At 43.5% G+C, this 22400-nt stretch overlaps 1 protein-coding gene across 7 annotated transcripts; it reads right to left on the reverse strand.

Moving 5' to 3' along the window:
• Positions 1 to 825: 825 nt before the first annotated feature.
• LOC119325762 lies at positions 826 to 2980 on the reverse strand. 7 transcript variants are annotated; one of them, XR_005157670.1, is made up of 3 exons: positions 2317 to 2980; positions 2121 to 2233; positions 826 to 1311 (listed from the first exon to the last, which is right to left on the reverse strand). XR_005157670.1 is itself a non-coding variant. In XM_037599486.1 (3 exons), exons 1-3 carry the CDS (start codon positions 2693 to 2695, stop codon positions 1165 to 1167), a joined length of 621 nt encoding a protein of 206 aa, XP_037455383.1. In that variant the 5' UTR covers positions 2696 to 2976; the 3' UTR covers positions 826 to 1164. The 7 variants fall into 7 exon arrangements, 5 of the variants coding, with proteins under 5 accessions (XP_037455383.1, XP_037455382.1, XP_037455381.1 ...); XR_005157669.1 differs by having other exon boundaries at positions 826 to 1317; positions 2317 to 2974; XM_037599486.1 differs by having other exon boundaries at positions 2139 to 2233; positions 2317 to 2976.
• Between the last annotated feature and the right edge of the window lie 19420 nt (positions 2981 to 22400).

The raw sequence follows: 22400 nt of genomic DNA on the forward strand, positions 1-22400 counted from the left end.
GTTTTCTATAATCATGAAACTACTCCATCTTTGTAATTTGGACTTCTTGGTTTTATTTCTTAGTAAAAGAAAAAAAATCCGAGTTTTTTATAATAAACATCAAAACACTCCTCTATTTTAATTTGAACCTCTAGGTTTTCTTATAAATTGGACAAATTCATCGCAATCTATGGGAATTGTTTGAACATTTTTGTTTTCTCACTTTCTTCGACCTCTCCGTTTTATTAATTTTGAACTTCCAGAGTTGAAGAATTTTTCCGGATAAGGACTGATTTTCTTCTTCGTTTACTCACATAGTATTGCTCATTTTTTAAGTTGAACTTCTTGATTTTCCTCGGTGAAATGGCTTCCTTATTAAACTCAAGTTTTTTCTTTAGTCTTTGACTTTTTGAACTTCCAAAATTCTTTTTGATGAATTCATCCTTTTTTACGATGAATCCTCACATCTTTTTTTTCTTATATTATACTCCCTCTGTCTCAAAGTAAGTGACTCAACTTTGTACTAACTTTACACTAAAGTTAGTACAAAGTTGAGTCACTTATTTTGGGATGGAGTGATACTTTTTTTTAACTTGAAAACTTTTGAATCACGAAGTCATTTTTAATTTGAATCTCTATAATACATTTCACTTACTAGGTAGTTATAATACATGACCTTCACACTCAGTAATATATGAACTTCTTAGAACATAATTTTCATTGAGCAATTTTAAACACAGAACATATATGAAGAAGGTCAAAGATGCGGATGTGGGTACATCTACATAGTGCAAGGTCAAAAGAAGTATCACGTCCATCAAAATTTCGTAACCTGGAGATTTGTACTTGCAAAACTATTAACTATCAAGCGTCATCGCAACAACCTGAAGAAAAAAAGTTGGTTCTCATTGACATATCAACAAGCATGTACAGAGCACATAATCAGAACTTGTTCTCTACATCAACTTCACACTATGGTGCCCATTAGTAGCTGACAGAGGTAGGGAGAGGTTCCTGTTGGGGCAGGGCTCATCAGAAGATGACCGGTTTTTCTGCCCTGGCCTCTTGGAGCACTGGACGAAGGAGAGGCGGGACTGGTGCAAGCTCCTCCTGCTGACGGCTTCGGGGTGGACTACAGCGACGCTCGGTGAGCAGGCGAGCATCCACGTAGTTGGGCAACGCCCCTCAGCCCATTATAGTGAGCAGAAGTAGTTTACTAATAGTAGCAAGAGCAGCTTGTGCTTTGAGAACAAGAAGCCACGAAGTGGAGAGAGGGCTTGAGGCCTCCGACTCCTGCTCCATTTTTCTTTTGCATTTTTTCCTGAAGGATTTCTGAAACTGAAACCAACATATCAAAACCCAGTTTTTTGCTTGCACTTATACTATTGAACTTCAGAAAAATAGAATAGAACTAGAACTAGACAACACAATTTTAAACTGAATAATGGGGATAGATAAAATTGTGAAGGACCGGACGTATGCGCCGAACTAATGTTTACCTGGCTGGTGAACCTTGGTCAAAGCTAAAGTGGAATTGGCAGAACATACAAACATATATGGAGGGAGAAATTATATGTGCACACACATACACGAACCTTCTGGGTTAGTAATACATGAACTTCTTTGTATAGACTTTTTTCTAACGTTCACATGCACATTTGTTTTTCAAAATAAAAGATCAGTATACAATTTGGCAAAAATGGAAACATGGACGCATATATAAGTGGTTGGGAAAAACAACAAACTATGTGTATATGGCCATGGAAAGCCGTAGCTAACTCTCAAGAAGCAGAGAGGTGCCTGAGGAGGTGGACGACGACTAGCACCGGAGTCTTTTTGTGTGCTCTGTTTTTTGTGGTGATAACAGGAAGAGAAGGTGTCGCAGCTGGGAATGGCAACTAGTAGAAATGACCCAGAAAATTATTCCACGGAGACAGTGCAACCATTAGCCTACTGACCAACTACTTTTAATATACAGATTCACAAACATTCTACCTGCTATATTTTTTAGTGCACAGAATTAGTTAATGAACACACTAGCCTGTTGAAAAATCAAACATTGGACTGTAGTATATTACACTTACAGTGATACATAACAAGTTCAAGTTTTGCAGGTATAGAAAAACTTTAGGTTCTTTTACCTACACAATAACAGACACCTTTGAGAGCAGAATTTTACACTGGCAGGGTGGCCTCGACGCAGATGGACGACAGCGACTTCGATGAAAAAAGATGGATGCCCTATCACAGGGCCCTACAAAAATATGCATAGTTACATTGCACTTCATGATCTTCAGAAAATCAACACACTGAACTTCTAAAGGACCAGATGCTGACCTTTTTTTGTTCGCAGCGTTGGTGCTGACCGGTAATTGAAGAGAGACCAGATGCATCCAGGGGAGAAAGAATGGTATGGGCGTTGTAGGGAGCAGTACACTCGCCGTGTGGGGGAGGAGGGAGGTCGGAGGCAGAGCGGGAGTAGCTCTTGTACTATTTGGAGAAGGAATCCATCGGTGATTGGGCAGGTCAGCCATAGAAGCCCAGGCAGATGTGGATCGGGATCGAGGATGACGGCCACCACCTGGATGGGCTGTAGCGGCCGGTGCAGGCCATCTATGGAGGAGGGGCGGGCTGCAGCGGTGAGGAACCGTGCTGATCGCGGAGGAGAATTAGCAGGCTGCAGCCGGGACGGACCGCACCGGCCGCGGAGGAGCATTGGCGGGTTGCAGCAGGGAGGGACCGCGCCGGTCGCGGAGGAGGATGGGCGCCGGCTGCAGGGAGGGACCGTGCCAGCCGCGGGAAGGGAGCGCGCCGGCCGGGGAGGGACCGCGCCAGCCGTCGGGTGGGAGCGCGCCGGCCGTGGGGAGGGAGCGCATTGACGGCGGAGGAGGAGTGGCAGCGGCGAGGCCGATCGTGGGGGCGTCGGCGGCGAGATCTGGCGTTTGGCGGAGGGAATCGAGGGAGGAGGTGGGGATCAGGGCAGCCGGGTGTGGTGTGGTGGTTTTCTTTTAATCTGTCCAGTGGGTTTCTCAGGAGGATAACGTTGGGCCCTTATAGGGCTGGCTGTGATCCAAATAACTATTCTAATCCTGGAATTAGAATAGTAATGTCCTATATATATATATATATATTCCACCTAGTGAATCACTTTTAATGAGCAGCGCATCTAGGCGCAAAAATCAGAAAGAAACTTAGTGAATAACATAGAGAAACTTAACACGATAGAGTTCGAAATTGGAATTAGGCAACGCTCTTCTACCTCGGGAGAATGGCGTGTACCATTTGGTCGATCGAGGAGTCGGCGAAAGCATATTTGGTCACCCTTTCATAGAGCTCACGGGAAAGAAACTTAGGTGTAAATATGAGAAACTTAACTCCATATTCCTCAAAAAGAGGGGGTTTCCAATGCTCACCGGTTTCGCACACACACCTATATATATTCCACCTGGTGCCTCATTTTAATGAGCAGCGCATCTATATGCTGCAAATATCGATGATCATTTGATCAAGATCCGTCTCCTCTAGCACTGGTTGAGAGATTTTGCCTTGTCGTGAGAAAATTTCACCTAGTGCCTTGTCATAGGCGAATCTGATGTGTTCTTCTATCGAGGGTTGGACAATGCACATCTCGAAACCACCCCTCTCCCATCACCTGCTCAATAGAAGTTATGACAAAGGAACTTAGTGTTAAAATTGAGAAACTAAACTACAAGGGAGCTCGACAGAGGTGATTTTAGCAGCAACACCCGATAGACGGGTATCTCAGTCCTCATTGGATGCATCTATGTCTAGTAAGTGGTCTAATATATTATGCAAGGGAAGTGGTGGGATTGGATTATTTTCGTGAGGTAAGAATTCCGTGTCCCTGAAGTGACCAACGTATGTATATGTCTGCGAGCTCGGAATATAGAATGTCACCTTATACATAGATGTCGTATTGATGACAAATAAATCTCGTGTATCCTTCGGTATATGGCTGACTCGGTGCACATTTGCCCGCAATCCATCCCCCATCACGTACTCCTAGAGCTCACGGTAAACAAACTTAGTGCCTAACTAGGAGACTTAACTCCATCAAGCTCGAAAGAAGTGATTTTGGCGATGGACCTGATGCCCTCATATCTCAACCCTCGTCGTGCGAACGTATTTCATGCGTTCTAAACAAGACTTCGCAGGTGAATCTGAACTCAAATATACTTCGGTCGATGGATGACGCGATGCTCCTTTGGTCACTATCCCTCTCCTCTCATGTTTGTTGAGAGATTTTGCAACGGTGAGTACCGACCTTATACACAATGGTCTCTTATCATGAGGTGCTGAAGCAAGGCGCAAAAATCAGAAAGAAATTTAGTGAAGCATATTTAGAAACTTAACATGAAAGGTCTCGAAATTGGAATTAGACAATGCTAGTCTGCCACTGGAGAATCACGTGTACCATTCGGTTGAACGAAGAGTCCTCGAACGCATATTTGGTGACCCTTCTGTAGAGCTCACCGGAAAGAAACTTAAGGCTAAATATGAGAAACTTAACACCATATGGCTCAGAAAGAGGAGGTTTACAACGCTCTCCGGTGCCGCACACACACACACACACACACACACACACACACACACACACACACACACACACACACACACACACACACATATATATATATATATATATATGTATATATTCCACCTAGTGCCTCACTTTTAATGAGCAGCGCATCTAGGCGCAAAAATCAGAAAGAAACTTAGTGAATAACATAGAGAAACTTAACACGATAGAGTTCGAAATTGGAATTAGGCAACACTCTTCTGCCTTGGGAGAATGGCGTGTACCATTAGGTCAATCGAGGAGTCGGCGAAAGCATATTTGGTCACCCTTCCACATAGCTCACGGGAAAGAAACTTAGGTGTAAATATGAGAAACTTAACTCCATATTGCTCAAAAAGAGGGGGTTTCCAACGCTCACCGGTTACGCACACACACCTATATATATTCCACCTGGTGCCTCATTTTAATGAGCAGCGCATCTATATTCTGCAAATATCGATGATCATTTGATCACCATCCGTCTCCTCTAGCACTGATTGAGAGATTTTGCCTTGTCGTGAGAAAATTTCACCTAGTGCCTTGTCATAGGCGAATCTGATGTGTTCTTCTATCGAGGGTTGCCCAATGCACATCTGGAAACCACCCCTCTCCCATCACCTGCTCAATTGAGGTTATGACAAAGGAACTTAGTGCAAAAATTGAGAAACTAAAATACAAGGGAGCTCGACAGAGGTGATTTTAGCAGCAACACCCGATAGACGGGTATCTCAGTCCTCATTGGATGTATCTATGTCTAGTAAGTGGTCTAATATATTATGCAAGGGAAGTGGTGAGATTGGATTATTTTCGTGAGGTAAGAATTCCGTGTCCCTGAAGTGACCAACGTATGTATATGTCTGCGAGCTCGGAATATAGAATGTCACCTTATACGTAGACGTCGTACTGATGAGAAATAAATCTCATGTATCCTTCGGTATATGGCTGACTCGGTGCACATTTGCCCGCAATCCATCCCCCATCACGTACTCCTAGAGCTCACGGTAAACAAACTTAGTGCCTAACTAGGAAACTTAACTCCATCAAGCTCGAATGAGGTGATTTTGGCGATGGACCTGATGCCCTCATATCTCAACCCTCGTCGTGCGAACGTATTTCATGCGTTCTAAAAAAGACTTCGCAGGTGAATCTGAACTCAAATATACTTCGGTCGATGGATGACGCGATGCTCCTTTGGTCACTATCCCTCTCCTCTCATGTTTGTTGAGAGATTTTTCAACGGCGAGTACCGACCTGAAATATACACAATGGTCTCTTATCATGAGGTGTTGGTTTAATAAGCATTTGCATTTGGAAATGCTGAAGCAAGGCGCAAAAATCAGAAAGAAACTTAGTGAAGCATATTTAGAGACTTAACATGAAAGGTCTCGAAATTTGAATTAGATAATGCTCGTCTGCCACTGGAGAATCACGTGTACCATTCGGTTGAACGGGGAGTCCTCGAACGCATATTTTGTGACCCTTCCGTAGAGCTCACGGAAAAGAAACTTAAGGCAAAATATGAGAAACTTAACACCATATGGCTCAGAAAGAGGAGGTTTACAACGCTCTCCGGTGACGCACACCTACATATATTTATATTCCACCTAGTGCCTCACTTTTAATGAGCAGCGCATCTAGGCGCGAAAATCAGAAAGAAACTTAGTGAATAACATAGAGAAACTTAACACGATAGAGCTCGAAATTGGAATTAGGCAATGCTCTTCTACCTCGGGAGAATGGCGTGTACCATTTGGTCGATCGAGGAGTCGGCGAAAGCATATTTGGTCACCCTTCCATAGAGCTCACGGGAAAGAAACTTAGGTGTAAATATGAGAAACTTAACTCCATATTCCTCAAAAAGAGGGGGTTTCCAATGCTCACCGGTTTCGCACACACACCTATATATATTCCACCTGGTGCCTCATTTTAATGAGCAGCGCATCTATATGCTGCAAATATCGATGATCATTTGATCAAGATCCGTCTCCTCTAGCACTGGTTGAGAGATTTTGCCTTGTCGTGAGAAAATTTCACCTACTCCCTCGTCATAGGCGAATCTGATATGTTCTTCTATCGAGGGTTGGACAATGCACATCTGGAAACCACCCCTCTCCCATCACCTGCTCAATAGAGGTTATGACAAAGGAACTTAGTGCTAAAATTGAGAAACTAAACTACAAGGGAGCTCGACAGAGGTGATTTTACCAGCAACACTCGATAGACGGGTATCTCAGTCCTCATTGGATGTATCTATGTCTAGTAAGTGGTCTAATATATTATGCAAGGGAAGTGGTGGGATTGGATTATTTTCGTGAGGTAAGAATTCCGGGACCCTGAAGTGAGAAAAGTATCTATATGTCTGCGAGCTTGGAATATAGAAAGTCACCTTATACGTAGACGTCGTACCAATGACAAACAAATCTCGTGTATCCTTCGGTATATGGCTGACTCGGTGAACATTTGCCCGCAATCCATCCCCCGTCACGTACTCCTACAGCTCACGGAAAACAAACTTAGTGCCTAACTAGGAAACTTAACTCCATCAAGCCTGAAAGAGGTGATTTTGGCAATGGACCTGATGCCCTCATATCTCAACCCTCGTCGTGCGAACATATTTCATGCATTCTAAGAAAGACTTCGCAGATGGAATGCGCGATGCTCCTTTGGTCACTATGCCTCTCCTCTCATGTTTGTTGAGACATTTTGCAACGGCGAGTATCGACCTGGAATATACACAATGGTATCTTATCATGAGGTTTTGGTTTAATAAGCATTTGCATTTGGAAATGCTGAAGCAAGGCACAAAAATCAGAAAGAAAGTTAGTGAAGCATATTTAGAAACTTAACATGAAAGGTCTCGAAATTGGAATTAGACAATGCTCGTCTACCACTTGAGAATCACGTGTACCATTCGGTTGAACGACGAGTCCTCGAACGCATATTTGGTGACCCTTCCGTAGAGCTCACGGGGAAGAAACTTAACGCTAAATATGAGAAACTTAACACCATATGGCTCAGAAAGAGGAGGTTTACAACGCTCTCCGGTGATGCACACCTATATATATATTTATATTCCACCTAGTGCCTCACTTTTAATGAGCAACGCATCTAGGCGCGAAAATCAGAAAGAAACTTAGTGAATAACATAGAAAAACTTAACACGATAGAGCTCGAAATTGGAATTAGGCAATGCTCTTCTGCCTCAGGAGAATGGCGTGTACCATTCGGTCGATCGAGGAGTCGGCGAAAGGATATTTGGCCACCCTTCCATAGAGCTCACGGGAAAGAAACTTAGGTGTAAATATGAGAAACTTAACTCCATATTGCTCAAAAAGAGGGGGTTTCCAACGCTCACCGGTTACGCACACACACATATATATATTCCACCTGGTGCCTCATTTCCATAAGCAGCGCATCTATATGCTGCAAATATCGATGATCATTTGATCACCATCCGTCTCCTCTAGCACTGGTTGAGAGATTTTGCCTTGTCGTGAGAAAATTTCACCTAGTGCCTTGTCATAGGTGAATCTGATATATTCTTCTATCGAGGGTTGGACAATGCACATCTGGAAACCACCCCTCTCCCATCACCTGCTCAATAGAGGTTATGACAAAGGAACTTAGTGCTAAAATTCAGAAACTAAACTACAAGGGAGCTCGACAGAGGTGGTTTTAGTAGCAACACCCGATAGACGGGTATCTCAGTCCTCATTGGATGTATCTATGTCTAGTAAGTGGTCTAATATATTATGCAAGGGAAGTGGTGGGATTGGATTACTTTAGTCAGGTAAGAATTCCGGGTCCCTGAAGTGAGCAACGTATGTATATGTCTGCGAGCTCGGAATATAGAATGTCACCTTATACGTAGACGTCGTACTGATGACAAATAAATCTCGTGTATCCTTCGGTATATGGCTGACTCGGTACACATTTTCCCGCAATCCATCTCCCGTCACGTACTCCTAGAGCTCTCGGTAAAGAAACTTAGTGCCTAACTAGGAAACTTAACTCCATCAAGCTCGAAAGAGGTGATTTTGGTGATGGACCTGATGCTCTCATATCTCAACCCTCGTCGTTCGAACGTATGTCATGCATTCTAAAAAAGACTTCGCAGATGGATGACGCGATGCTCCTTGGGTCACTATGCCTCTCCTCTCATGTTTGTTGAGAGATTTTGCAATGGCGAGTACCGACCTGGAATATACACAATGGTCTCTTATCATGAGGTTTTGGTTTAATAAGCATTCTCATTTGGAAATGCTGAAGCAAGGTGCACAAATCAGAAAAAAACTTAGTGAAGCATATTTAGAAACTTAACATGAAAGGTCTCAAAATTGGAATTAGACAATGCTCGTCTGCCACTTGAGAATCAGGTGTACCATTCGCTTGAACGAGGAGTCCTCGAACGCATATTTGGTGACCCTTCCGTAGAGCTCACGCGAAAGAAACTTAAGGCTAAATATGAGAAACTTAACACCATATGGCTCAGAAAGAGGAGGTTTACAACGCTCTCCGGTGACGCACACCTATATATATTTATATTCCACCTAGTGCCTCACTTTTTATGAGCAGCCCATCTAGGCGTGAAAATCAGAAAGAAACTTAGTGAATAACATAGAGAAAGTTAACACGATAGAGCTCGAAATTGGAATTAGGCAACGCTCTTCTGCCTCAGGAGAATGGCGTGTGCCATTCGGTCGATCGAGGAGTCGGCGAAAGGATATTTGGTCACCCTTCAATAGAGCTCACGGGAAAGAAACTTAGGTGTAAATATTAGAAACTTAACTCCATATTGCTCAAAAAGAGGGGGTTTCCAACGCTCACCGGTTACGCACACACACATATATATTCCACCTGGTGCCTCATTTTAACGAGCAGCGCATCTATATGCTGCAAATATCGATGGTCATTTGATCACCATCCGTCTCCTCTCGCACTGGTTGAGAGATTTTGCCTTGTCGTGAGAAAATTTCACCTAGTGCCTTGTCATAGGAGAATCTGATATGGTCTTCTATCGAGGGTTGGACAATGCACATCTGGAAACCACCCCTCTCCCATCACCTGCTCAATAGAGGTTATGACAAAGGAACTTAGTGCTAAAATTGAGAAACTAAACTACAAGGGACCTCAATAGAGGTGATTTTCATAGCAACTCCCGATAGACGGGTATCTCTGTCCTCATTGGATGTATGTATGTCTAGTAAGTGGTCTAATATATTATGCAAGGGAAGTGCTGGGATTGGATTATTGTCGTGAGGTACGAATTCCGGGTCCCTGAAATGAGCAACATATAAATATGTCTGCGATCTCGTAATATATAATGTCACCTTATACGTAGACGTCGTACTGATAACAAACACATCTCGTGTATCCTTCAGTATATTGCTGACTCGGTGCACATTTTCCCGCAATCCATCCCCCGTCACGTACTCCAAGAGCTCACAGAAAACAAACTAAGTGCCTAACTAGGAAACTTAACTCCATCAAGCTCGAAAGAGGTGATTTTGGCGATGGACCTGATGCCCTCATATCTCAACCCTCGTCGTGCGAACGTATTTCATGCATTCTAAAAAAGACTTCGCAGGTGAATCTGAAGTCAAATATACATCGGTCGATGGATGACGTGTTGCTCCTTTGGTCACTATCCCTCTCCTCTCATGTTTGTTGAGAGATTTTGCAACGGCGAGTACCGACCTGAAATATACACAATGGTCTCTTATCATGAGGTTTTGGTTTAATAATCATTCGCATTTGGAAATGCTGAAGCAAGGCGCAAAAATCAGAAAGAAACTTAGTGAAGCAAATTTAGAAACTTGACATGAAAGGGCTCAAAATTGGAATTAGACAATGCTCGTCTGCTACTGGAGAATCACGTGTACCATTCGGTCGAACGAGGAGTCCTCGAACGCATATTTGGTGACCCTTCCGTAGAGCTCACGGGAAAGAAACTTAAGGCTAAATATGAGAAACTTAACTCCATATGGCTCAGAAAGAGGAGGTTTACAACGCTCTCCGGTGACGCACACCTACATAGAAGAAATTCAAAATTTTCTATGCATCACCAAGATCAATCTATGGTGTAATCTAGCAACGAGGGGAAGGGGAGTGCATCTACATACCCTTGTAGATCACTAAGCGAAAGCATTACAAGAACGCGGATGAAGGAGTCGTACTCGTAGCGATTCAGATCGCGGTTAATTCCGATCTAAGCGCCGAACAACGACGCCTCCGCGTTCCACACATGTGCAGCCCGGTGACGTCTCCCATGCCTTGATCCAGCAAGGAGAGAGGGAGAGTTTGGGGAAGACTCCGTCCAGCAGCATCACGATGGCGTGATGGTGGTGGAGGAGCGTGATACTCCAGCAGGGCTTCGCCAAGCACTACGGGAGACGAGGAGGGAGAGAGGTAGGGCTGTGCCTTGGGAGAGAGAGACTCATGTGTTGGGCAGCCCCAAAACCTCCACTATATATAGGGGGAGGTGCCATAGGGTTTCCCCTAGGAGGGACGGCGGCCAGGGTAGATGGGATCTCCCCTTTGGGTGACTTGGCCCCCAAGCCAGGAGGTGTGAACCCTAGATGGGGCGCCACAAACCCCCTGGTCACGTGGGAATAGGTGAGGGGGGCGCACAGCCCCTTAGTGGGCTGGTTTGCCCCCTCCCCTTGGCCAATGAAGCCCCCCCAACACTTGTCGGGGCTCCCGGAACACTTTTCGGTCATGCTGGTCATCACTCGGTACCTTCGAAACACTTCCGGACTCCAAAACCCTCCATCCAATATATCAATCTTCACCTCCGAACTATTCTGGGACTCCTCGTGACATCCGGGATCTCATCCGGGACTCCGAACAACATTTGGTAACCGCGTACGTACCTTCCCTATAACCCTAGCATCATCGAACCTTAAGTGTGTAGACCCTACGGGTTCGGGAACCATGCAGACATGACCGAGACAACTCTCCGGCCAATAACAAACAGCGGGATCTGGATACACATGTTGGCTCCCACATGTTCAACGATTATCTCATCGGATAAACCACGATGTCAAGGATTCAATCAATCCCGTACACAATTCCCTTTGTCTATCGGTATACTACTTGCCCGAGATTCGATCATCGGTATGCCGATACCTTGTTCAATCTCGTTACCGGCAAGTCTCTTTACTCGTTCCATAACACATCATCCCGTGATCAACTCCTTGATCACATTGTGCACATTATGATGATGTACTACCGAGTGGGCCCAGAGTGACAAATCCCAATCTCGATTCGTGCCAACCCAACAAACACTTTCGGAGATACCCGTAGTGCACCTTTATAGCCACCCAGTTACGTTGTGACGTTTGGTACACCCAAAGCATTCCTACGGTATCTGGGAGTTGCACAATCTCATGGTCTATGGAAAAGATACTTGACATTTGGAAAAGCTTTCGCATACGAACTACACAATCTTGTGCTAAGCTTAGGATTGGGTCTTGTCCATCACATCATTCTCCTAATGATGTGATCCCGTTATCAATGACATCCAATGTCCATGGTCAGGAAACCATGACCATCTGTTGATCAACGAGGTAGTCAACTAGAGGCTCACTAGGGACATGATGTGGTCTATGTATTCAGACATGTATTGCGGTTTCCAGTCAATACAATTATAGCATGAATAATAGACAATTATCATGAACAAGGAAATACAATAATAACCATTTTATTATTTCCTCTAGGGCATATTTCCAACAGTCTCCCACTTGCACTAGAGTCAATAATCTAGTTCACATCACTATGTGATTGAAATGAATCGACACCCATGGGGTTTGATCATATCTCGCTTGTGAGAGAGGTTATTAGTCAACGGATCTGAACCTTTCAGATCCGTGTGTGCTTTGCAAATCTCTATTTCATCTCCTAGATACAGCTACCACGCTCTATTTGGAGCTATTCCAAATAACTGTTCTACTATACGAATCCGGTTTACTACTCAGAATAATCCGGATTAGTGTCAAAGTTTGCATCGGCGTAACCCTTTACGACGAACTCTTTTACCACCTCCATAATTGAGAAAATTCCTTAGTCCACTAGTTACTAAGGATAAGTTTGATCACTGTCCTGTGATCCATTCCTGGATCACTCTTGTACCCCTTGACTGACTCATGGCAACGCACACTTCCGGTGCGGTACACATCATAGCATACTATAGAGCCAACGTCTGAAGCATAGGGGACGACCTTCGTCCTTTCTCTCTCTTCTGCCATGGTCATGTCTTGAGTCTTACTCAATACTCACACCATATAACACAGCCAGGAACTCCTTCTTTGCTGATCTATTTTGAACTCCTTCAAAATCTTGTCACGGTATGCATTCATTTGAAAGTACTATTAAGCGTTTTGATCTATCCTTATAGATCTTGATGCTCAATGTTCAAGTAGCTTAATCCAGGTTTTCCATTGAAAAACACTTTTCAAATAACCCTTCCAAATAACCCTATATGCTTTCCAGAAATTCTACATCATTTCCGATCAACAATATGTCAACAACATATACTCATCAGAAATGCTCTAGTGCTCCCACTCACTTCTTTGGAAATACAAGTTTCTCATAAACTTTGTATAAACCCAAAATCTTTGATCATCTCATCAAAGCGTATATTCCAACTCCGAGATGCTTACTCTAGTCCCTAGAAGGATTGCTGGAGCTTTGCACACTTGTTAGCATCTTTCAGGATTGTCAAGACCTTCTGGTTGTATCACATACAACCTTTCCTCAAGAATATCGTCGAGGAAACAATGTTTTGACATCCAATCTGCAAGATTTGATAAATCATGCAGTAATTGCTAATATAATTCCAACACACTCTTCGCATCGCTACGAATGAGAAAGTCTCATCGCAGTCCTTGAACTTGTATGAAAACATCTTAACGACAAGTCGAGCTTTCTTAATGGTTATACTTACCATCATTGTCCGTCTTTCTTTTAAAATCCATCTGTACCCAACAGCCTTACGACCATCAAGTAGTTCTTGCAAAGTCTATACTTTGTTTTCATACATGGATCCTCTCTCGGATTTTATGGCCTCGAGCCATTCGTCGGAATTCGGGCCCACCATCGCTTCTTCATAGCTCATAGGTTCATTGTTGTCTAGCAACATGACCTCCAAGACAGGATTACGTACCACTCTGAAGTAGTATGTATCCTTGTCAACCTACGAGTTTTGGTAGTGACTTGATCCAAAGTTTCATGATCAATATCATCAGCTTCCACTTCAATTGGAGTAGGCGCCACAGGAACAACTTCCTGTGCCCTGCTACACACTAGTTGGAGTGACGGTTCAATAACCTCATCAAGTATCCACCATCCTCCCACTCAATTCTTTTGAGAGAAACTTTTCCTCGAGAAAGGACCCGTTTCTAGAAACAATCACTTTTGCTTCCGGATCTGAAATAGGCGGTATACCCAACTGTTTTTGGGTGTCCTATGAAGATGTATTTATTCGCTTTGGGTTCGAGCTTATCTGGCTGAAACCTTATCACATAAGCGTCGCATCCCCAAACTTTTAAGAAACGATAGCTTAGGTTTCTCTAAACCATAGTTCACATGCTATCATCTCAACGGAATTACGTGGTGCCCTATTTAAAGTGAATGTGGTTGTCTCTAATGCTTGACCCATAAACGATAGTGGTAATTCGATAAGAGACATCATGGCATGCACCATATCCTATAGAGTGCAGTTGTGATGTTCGGACACACCATCACACTATAGTGTTCGAGGCGGTGTTAGTTGTGAAACAATTTCCACAATGTTATAATTGTGTACCAAACTCGCAACTCAGATATTCATCTCTATGATCATATCATAGACATTTTATCCTCTTGTCATGAAGATCTTCAACTTCACTCTGAAATTACTTGAACCTTTCAATAATTTAGACTTGTGTTTCATCAAGTAAATATACTCAGCATCTACTCAAATCATCTGTGAAGTAAGAACATAATGATATCCACTGCGTGCCTCAGCACTCATTGGACTTCACACATCAAAATGTATTACTTCCAATAAGTTGCTTTCTTGTTCCATCTTACTGAAAACGAGGCTTTTCAGTCATCTTGCCCGTGTGGTATGATTTGCATGTCTCAAGTGATTCAAAATCAACTGAGTCCAAATGATCCATCTGCATGGAGTTTCTCCATGCGTACATACTAATAGACATGGTTCGCATGTCTCAAACTTTTCAAAAAACGAGTCAGTCCAAAGATCCATCAACATGGAGCTTCTTCATGCATTTTATACCAATATGACTCACATGGCAGTGCCACAAGAAGGTGGTACTATCATTACTATCTTATAACTTTTGGCATGAACATGTGTATCACTACGATCGAGATTCAATAAACAATTCATGTTAGGTGCAAGATCATTGAAGGTATTATTCAAATAAACAGAGTAACCATTATTCTTCTTAAATGAATAACCGTATTGCGATAGACATAATCCAATCATCTATATGCTCAACGCAAACACCAAATAACAATTATTTAGGTTTAACACCAATCTCGATGGTACAGGGAGCAGGCGATGCTTGATCACATCAACCTTTGGAAACACTTCCAACACACATCGTTATCTCACCTTTAGCTAGTCTCTGTTTATTCCATAGCTCTTTTATTTCGAGTTACTAACACTTAGCAACCGAACCGGTATCTTAATACCCTGGTGCTACTAGGAGTACTAGTAAAGTACACATTTAATAGAATGTATATCCAATATACTTCTGTCAACCTTGCCAGCCTTCTCATCTACCAAGTATCTAGGGTAGTTCTGCTTCAGTGACTGTTCCCTCATTACAGAAGCACTTAGTCTCGGGTTTGGGTTCAACCCTGGGTTTCTTCACTGGAGCAGCAACTGATTTGCCGTTTCATGAAGTATTCCTTCTTGCCCTTGCCCTTCTTGAAACTAGTGGTTTCACTAACCATCAACAACTGATGGTCCTTCTTGATTTCTACTTTCGCGGCGTCTAACATCGCGAATATTTCAAGGATCATCATATCCATCCCTGATATGTTTTAGTTCATCATGAAGGTCTACCAGCTTGGTGGCAATGACTTTGGAGAAACATCACTATCTCATCTAGAAGATTAACTCCCACTCGATTAAAGTGATTGTTGTAATCAGACAATCTGAGCACAAGCTCAACGATTGAGCTTTTCTCCCTTAGTTTGCAGGCTAATAAACTCGCCGGAGGTCTTATACCTCTTGACGTGGGCACGAGCCTGAAATCCCAATTTCAGCCCTCGAAACATCTCATATGTTACGCGACATTTCGAAATCGCCTTCGGTGCCTCAATTCTAAACCGTTTAACATTACTGAACTATCACGTAGTTATCAAAATGTGTATGTCAGATGTTCGTAACATCCACAGACGATGTTCGAGGTTCAGTACACCGAGCGGTGCATTAAGGACATAAGCCTTCTACGCAGCAATGAGGACAATCATCAGTTTACGGACCCAGTCCGCATAATTGCTACTATCAACTTTCAACTAAATTTTCTCTAGGAACTAAAGCGCGAGCTACGACATAATTTGCAAAAACCTTTTGACTATGTTTAGGATAATTAAGTTCATCTTATGGACTCCCACTCAGATAGACATCCCTCTAGTCATCTAAGTGATACATGATCCAAGTCAACTAGGCCGTGTCCGATCATCACGTGATATGGACTAGTCATCATCGGTGAACATCTTCATGTTGATCGTATCCACTATACGACTCATGATCGAACTTTCGGTCTCTTGTGTTCCGAGGCCATGTCTATACATGCTAGGCTCGTCAAGTCAACCTAAGTGTTTCGCGTGTGAAAATCTGGCTTACACCCGTTGTATGTGAATGTTAGAATCTATCACACCCGATCATCACGTGGTGCTTCGAAACAACGAACTTTCGCAACGGTGCATAGTTAGGGGGAACACTTTCTTGAAATTATTATGAGGGATCAGCTTATTTACTATCATCGTTCTAAGCAAATAAGATGCATAAACATGATAAACATCACATGCAATCAAAATGTGACATGATATGGCCAATATCATTTTTGCCCCTTCTGATCTCCATCTTCGGGGCTCCATGATCATCATCTTCACCGGCATGACACCATGATGTCCATCATCATGATCTCCATCATCGTGTCTCCATGAAGTTGTCTCGCCAACTATTACTTCTACTACTATGGCTAACGGTTTAGCAATGAAGTAAAGTAATTACATGGCGTTATTCAGTGACACGCAGGTCATAGAATAAATAAAGACAACTCCTATGGCTCCTGCCGGTTGTCATACTCATCGACATGCAAGTCGTGATTCCTATTACAAGAACATGATCAATCTCATACATCACATATCATTCATCACATTCTTTTGGCCATATCACATCACATAGCATACCCTGCAAAAACAAGTTAAACGTCCTCTAATTGTTGTTTGCATGTTTTACATGGCTGCTATGGGTTTCTAGCAGGAACGTTTCTTACCTACGCAAAAGCCACAACGTGATATGTCAATTGCTATTTACCCTTCATAAGGACCCTTTTCATCGAATCCGATCCGAATAAAGTGGGAGAGACTGGCACCCGCTAGCCACCTTATGCAACAAGTGCACGTTAGTCGGTGGAACCGGTCTCACGTAAGTGTACGTTTAAGGTCGGTCCAGGCCGCTTCATCCCACAATACCGTGCAAACAAGATAGGACTAGTAACGGTAAGCATACTGAACAAAATCAACACCCACAACAACTTGTGTTCTACTCGTGCATAGAATCTACGCAATAGACCTAGCTCATGATGCCACTGTTGGGGAATGTAGCAGAAATTCAAACATTTTCTACACATCATCAAGATCAATCTATGGAGTATTATAGCAACGAGGGGAAGGGGAGTGCATCTACATACCGTTGTAGATCGCTAAGCGGAAGCATTACAAGAACACGGATGAAGGAGTCGTACTCGTAGCGATTCAGATCGCGGTTGATTCCGATCTAAGCGCCGAACAACGGCGCCTCCGCGTTCAACACACGTGCAGCCCGGTGACGTCTCCCATGCCTTGATCCAGCAAGGAGAGAGGGAGAGGTTGGGGAAGACTCCGTCCAGCAGCAGCGCGACAACATGGTGGTGGTGGAGGAGTGTGGTACTCCAGCAGGGCTTCGCCAAGCACTATATATAGGGGGAAGGGAGAGGGGGAGCTGCCATAGGGTTTCCCCTAGGAGGGATGGCGGCCAGGGTAGATGGGATCTCCTGTTTGGGTGACTTGGCCCCCAAGCCAGGAGGTGTGAACCCTAGATGGGGCGCCCCAAACCCCCTGGTCACCTGGGAATAGGTGAGGGGGGCGCACAGCCCCTTAGTGGGCTGGTTTGCCCCCTCCCGTTGGCCGATGAAGCCCCCCAAGGCCCCAACTCTTGCCGGGGCTCCCGAAACACCTTTCGGTCATACTGGTCATCACCCGGTACCTCCGGAACACTTCCGGACTACAAAACCCTTCGTCCAATATATCAATCTTCACCTACGGACCGTTCCGGGACTCCTCGTGACGTCCGGGATCTCATTCGGGAGTCCGAACAACATTCGGTAACCGCGTACATACCTTCCCTATAACCCTAGCGTCATTGAACCTTAAGTGTGTAGACCCTACGGGTTTGGGAACCATCTAGACATGACCGAGACAACTCTCCGGCCAATAACCAACAGCGGGAACTGGATACCCATGTTGGCTCCCACATGTTCCACGATGATCTCATCGGATGAACCACGATCTCAAGGATTCAGTCAATCCCGTATACAATTCCCTTTATCTACCGGTATAGTACTTGCCCGAGATTCGATCGTTGGTATGCTGATACCTTGTTCAATCTCGTTACTGGCAAGTCTCTTTACTCATTCCGTAACACATCATCTCGTGATCAACTCCTTGATCACATTGTGCACATTATGATGATGTCCTAATGAGTGGGCCCAAAGATACCTCTCCGTCACACGGAGTGACAAATCCCAGTATCGATTCGTGCCAACCCAACAAACACTTTCGGAGATACCCGTAGTGCACCTTTATAGCCACCCAGTTATGTTGTGATGTTTGTACACCCAAAGCATTCCTACGGTATCCGGGAGTTGCACAATCTCATGGTCTAAGGAAAAGATACTTGACATTTACAAAAGCTTTAGCATACGAACTAAACAATCTTGTGCTAAGCTTAGGATTGGGTCTTGTCCATCACATCATTCTCCTAATGATGTGTTCCCGTTATCAATGACATCCAATGTCCATGGTCAGGAAACCATGACCATCTGTTGATCAACAAGCTAGTCAACTAGAGGCTCACTAGGGACATGTTGTGGTCTATGTATTCACAAATGTATTGTGGTTTCCGGTCAATACAATTATAGCATGAATAATAGAAAATTATCATGAACAAGGAAATACAATAATAACCATTTTATTATTGCCTCTAGGGCATATTTCCAACAATATTCCACCTAGTGCCTCATTTTAATGAGCAGCGCATCTAGGCGCGAAAATCAGAAAGAAACTTAGTGAATAACATAGAGAAACTTAATATGATAGAGCTCAAAATTGGAATTAGCCAACGCTCTTCTGCCTCAGGACAATGGCGTGTACCATTTGGTCGATCGAGGAGTCGACGAAAGCATATTTGGTCACCCTTCCGTAGAGATCAAGGGAAAGAAACTTATGTGTAAATATGAGAAACTTAACTCCATATTGTTCAAAAAGAGGGGGTTTCCAACGCTCACTGGTTACGCACACCTATATATTACACCTAGTGCCTCATTTTAACGAGCAGCGCATCTATATGCTGCAAATATCAATGGTCATTTAATAACCATCCGTCTCGTCTCGCACTGGTTGAGAGATTTTGCCTTGTCATGAGAAAATTTCACCTAGTGCCTTGTCATAGGCGAATCCGATATGTTCTTCTATCGAGGGTTGGACAATGCACATCTGGAAACCACCCCTCTCCCATCACCTGCTCAATAGAGGTTATGACAAAGGAACTTAGTGCTAAAATTGAGAAACTAAACTACAAGGGACCTCGACAGAGGTGATTTTAGTAGCAACTCCCGATAGACGGGTATCTCTGTCCTCATTGGATGTATCTATGTCTAGTAAGTGGTCCAATATATTATGCAAGGGAAGTGCTGGGATTGGATTATTTTCGTGAGGTAAGAATTCCGGGTCCCTGAAGTTAGCAACGTATGTATATGTCTGCGAGCTTTGAATATAGAATGTCACCTTATACGTAGACATCGTACTGATGACAAACAAATCTCGTGTATCCTTCAGTATATGGCTGACTCGGTGCACATTTGCCCGCAATCCATCCCCTGTCACATACTCCTAGAGCTCACGGAAAACAAACTTAGTGCCTAACTAGGAAACTTAACTCCATCAAGCTCGAAAGAGGTGATTTTGGCGATGGACCTGATGCCCTCATATCTCAAGCCTCCTCGTGCGAACGTATTTCATGCATTCTAAAAAAGACTTCGTAGGTGAATCTGAACTCAAATATACTTCGGTCTATGGATGACGCGATGCTCGTTTGGTCACTATCCCTCTCCTCTCATGTTTGTTGAGAGATTTTGCAACAGCGAGTACCAACCTAAAATATACACAATGGTCTCTTATCATGAGGTGTTGGTTTAATAAGCGTTCACATTTGGAAAGGCTGAAGCAAGGCGCAAAAATCAGAAAGAAACTTAGTGAAGCAAGGCCCGAAATTTGAATTAGACAACACTCATCTGCCACTTGAGAATCACGTGTACAATTTGGTCGGACGAGGAGTCCTCGAACGCATATTTGGTGACCCTTCCGTAGAGCTCACGGGAAAGAAACTTAAGGCTAAATACAAGAAACTTAACTCCATATGGCTCAGAAAGAGGAGGTTTACAACGCTCTCCGGTGATGCACACCTATATATATATTCCACCGAGTGCCTCATTTTAATGAGCAGCGCATCTAGGCGTCTACCATTCGGTCGATCGAGGAGTCGGCGAATGCATATTTGGTCACCCTTCCGTAGAGCTCATGGGAAAGAAATTTAGGTGTAAATATAAGAAACTTAACTCCATATTTCTCAAGAAGAGGGGGTTTCCAACACTCACCGGTTATGCACACCTATATATATTCCACCTAGTGCCTCATTTTAACGAGCAGCGCATCTATATGCTGCAAATATCGATGGTCATTTAATCACCATCTATCTCCTCTCGCACTGGTTGAGAGATTTTGTCTTGTCATGAGAAAATTTCACCTAGTGCCTTGTCATAGGCAAATCCGATATGTTCTTCTATCAAGGGTTGGGCAATGCACATCTAGAAACCACCCCTCTCCCATCACCTGCTCAATAGAGGTCATGACAAAGGAACTTAGTGCTAAAATTGAGAAACTAAACTACAAGGGACCTCGACAGAGGTGATTTTAGTAGCAACTCCCGATAGACGGGTATCTCTGTCCTCATTAGATGTATCTATGTCTACTAAGTGGTCTAATATATTATGCAAGGGAAGTGCTGGGATTGGATTATTTTCATGACGTAAGAATTCCGGGTCCCTGAAGTGAGCAACGTATGTATATGTCTGCGAGCTCGGAATATAGAATGTCACCTTATACATAGACGTCGTACTGATGACAAACAAATCTCGTGTATCCTTCGGTATATGGCTGACTCGGTGCACATTTGCCCGCAATCCATCCCCCATCACATACTCCTAGAGCTCACAGAAAACAAACTTAGTGCCTAACAAGGAAACTTAACTCCATCAAGCTCGAAAGAGGTGATTTTGGCGATGGACCTGATGCCCTCATATGCCAACCCTCGTTGTGCAAACGCTTTTCATGCATTCCAAAAAAGACTTCACAGGTGAATCTGAAGTCAAATATACATCGGTCGATGGATGACGTGATGCTCCTTTGGTCACTATCCCTCTCCTCTCATGTTTGTTGAGAGATTTTACAACGGCGAGTACCAACCTGAAATATACACAATGGTCACTTATCATGAGGTGTTGGTTTAGTAAGCATTCGCATTTGGAAATGCTGAAGCAAGGCGCAAAAATCAGAACGAAACTTAGTGAAGCAAATTTAGAAACTTGAAATGAAAGGGCTCGAAATTGGAATTAGACAACGCTCGTTTGCCAGTTGAGAATCACGTGTACCATTCGGTCGAAGGAGGAGTCCTCGAACGCACATTTGGTGACCATACCGTACAGCTCATTGGAAAGAAATTTAAGGCTAAATACGAGAAACTTAACTCCATATGGCTCAGAAAGAGGAGGTTTCAACGCTCTTCGGTGACGCACACCTATATATATATTCCACCAAGTGCCTCATTTTAATGAGCAGCGCATCTAGGCGAGAATATCAGAAAGAAACTTAGTGAATAACATAGAAAAACTTAACACGATAGAGCTCGAAATTGGAATTAGGCAACGCTCTTCTGCCTCAGGAGAATGGCGTGTACCATTTGATTGATCGAGGAGTCAGCGAAAGAATATTTGGTCACCCTTTCGTAGATCTCACGGAAAGAAACTTAGGTGTAAATATGAGAAACTTAAGTCCATATTGCTCAAAAAGAGGGGGTTTCCAACGCTCACTGGTTACGCACACCTATATATATTACACCTAGTGCCTCATTTTAATGAGCAGCACATCTACAGTCTGCAAATATCGATGGTCATTTGAACACCATCCGTCTCCTCTCGCACTGGTTGAGAGATTTTGCCTTGTCATGAGAAAATTACACCTAGTGCCTTGTCATAGACAAATCCGATATGTTCTTCTGTCGAGGGTT

The sequence above is a fragment of the Triticum dicoccoides genome, chromosome 6B, assembly GCF_002162155.2.
Source record: "Triticum dicoccoides isolate Atlit2015 ecotype Zavitan chromosome 6B, WEW_v2.0, whole genome shotgun sequence".
Taxonomy (NCBI): domain Eukaryota; kingdom Viridiplantae; phylum Streptophyta; class Magnoliopsida; order Poales; family Poaceae; genus Triticum; species Triticum dicoccoides.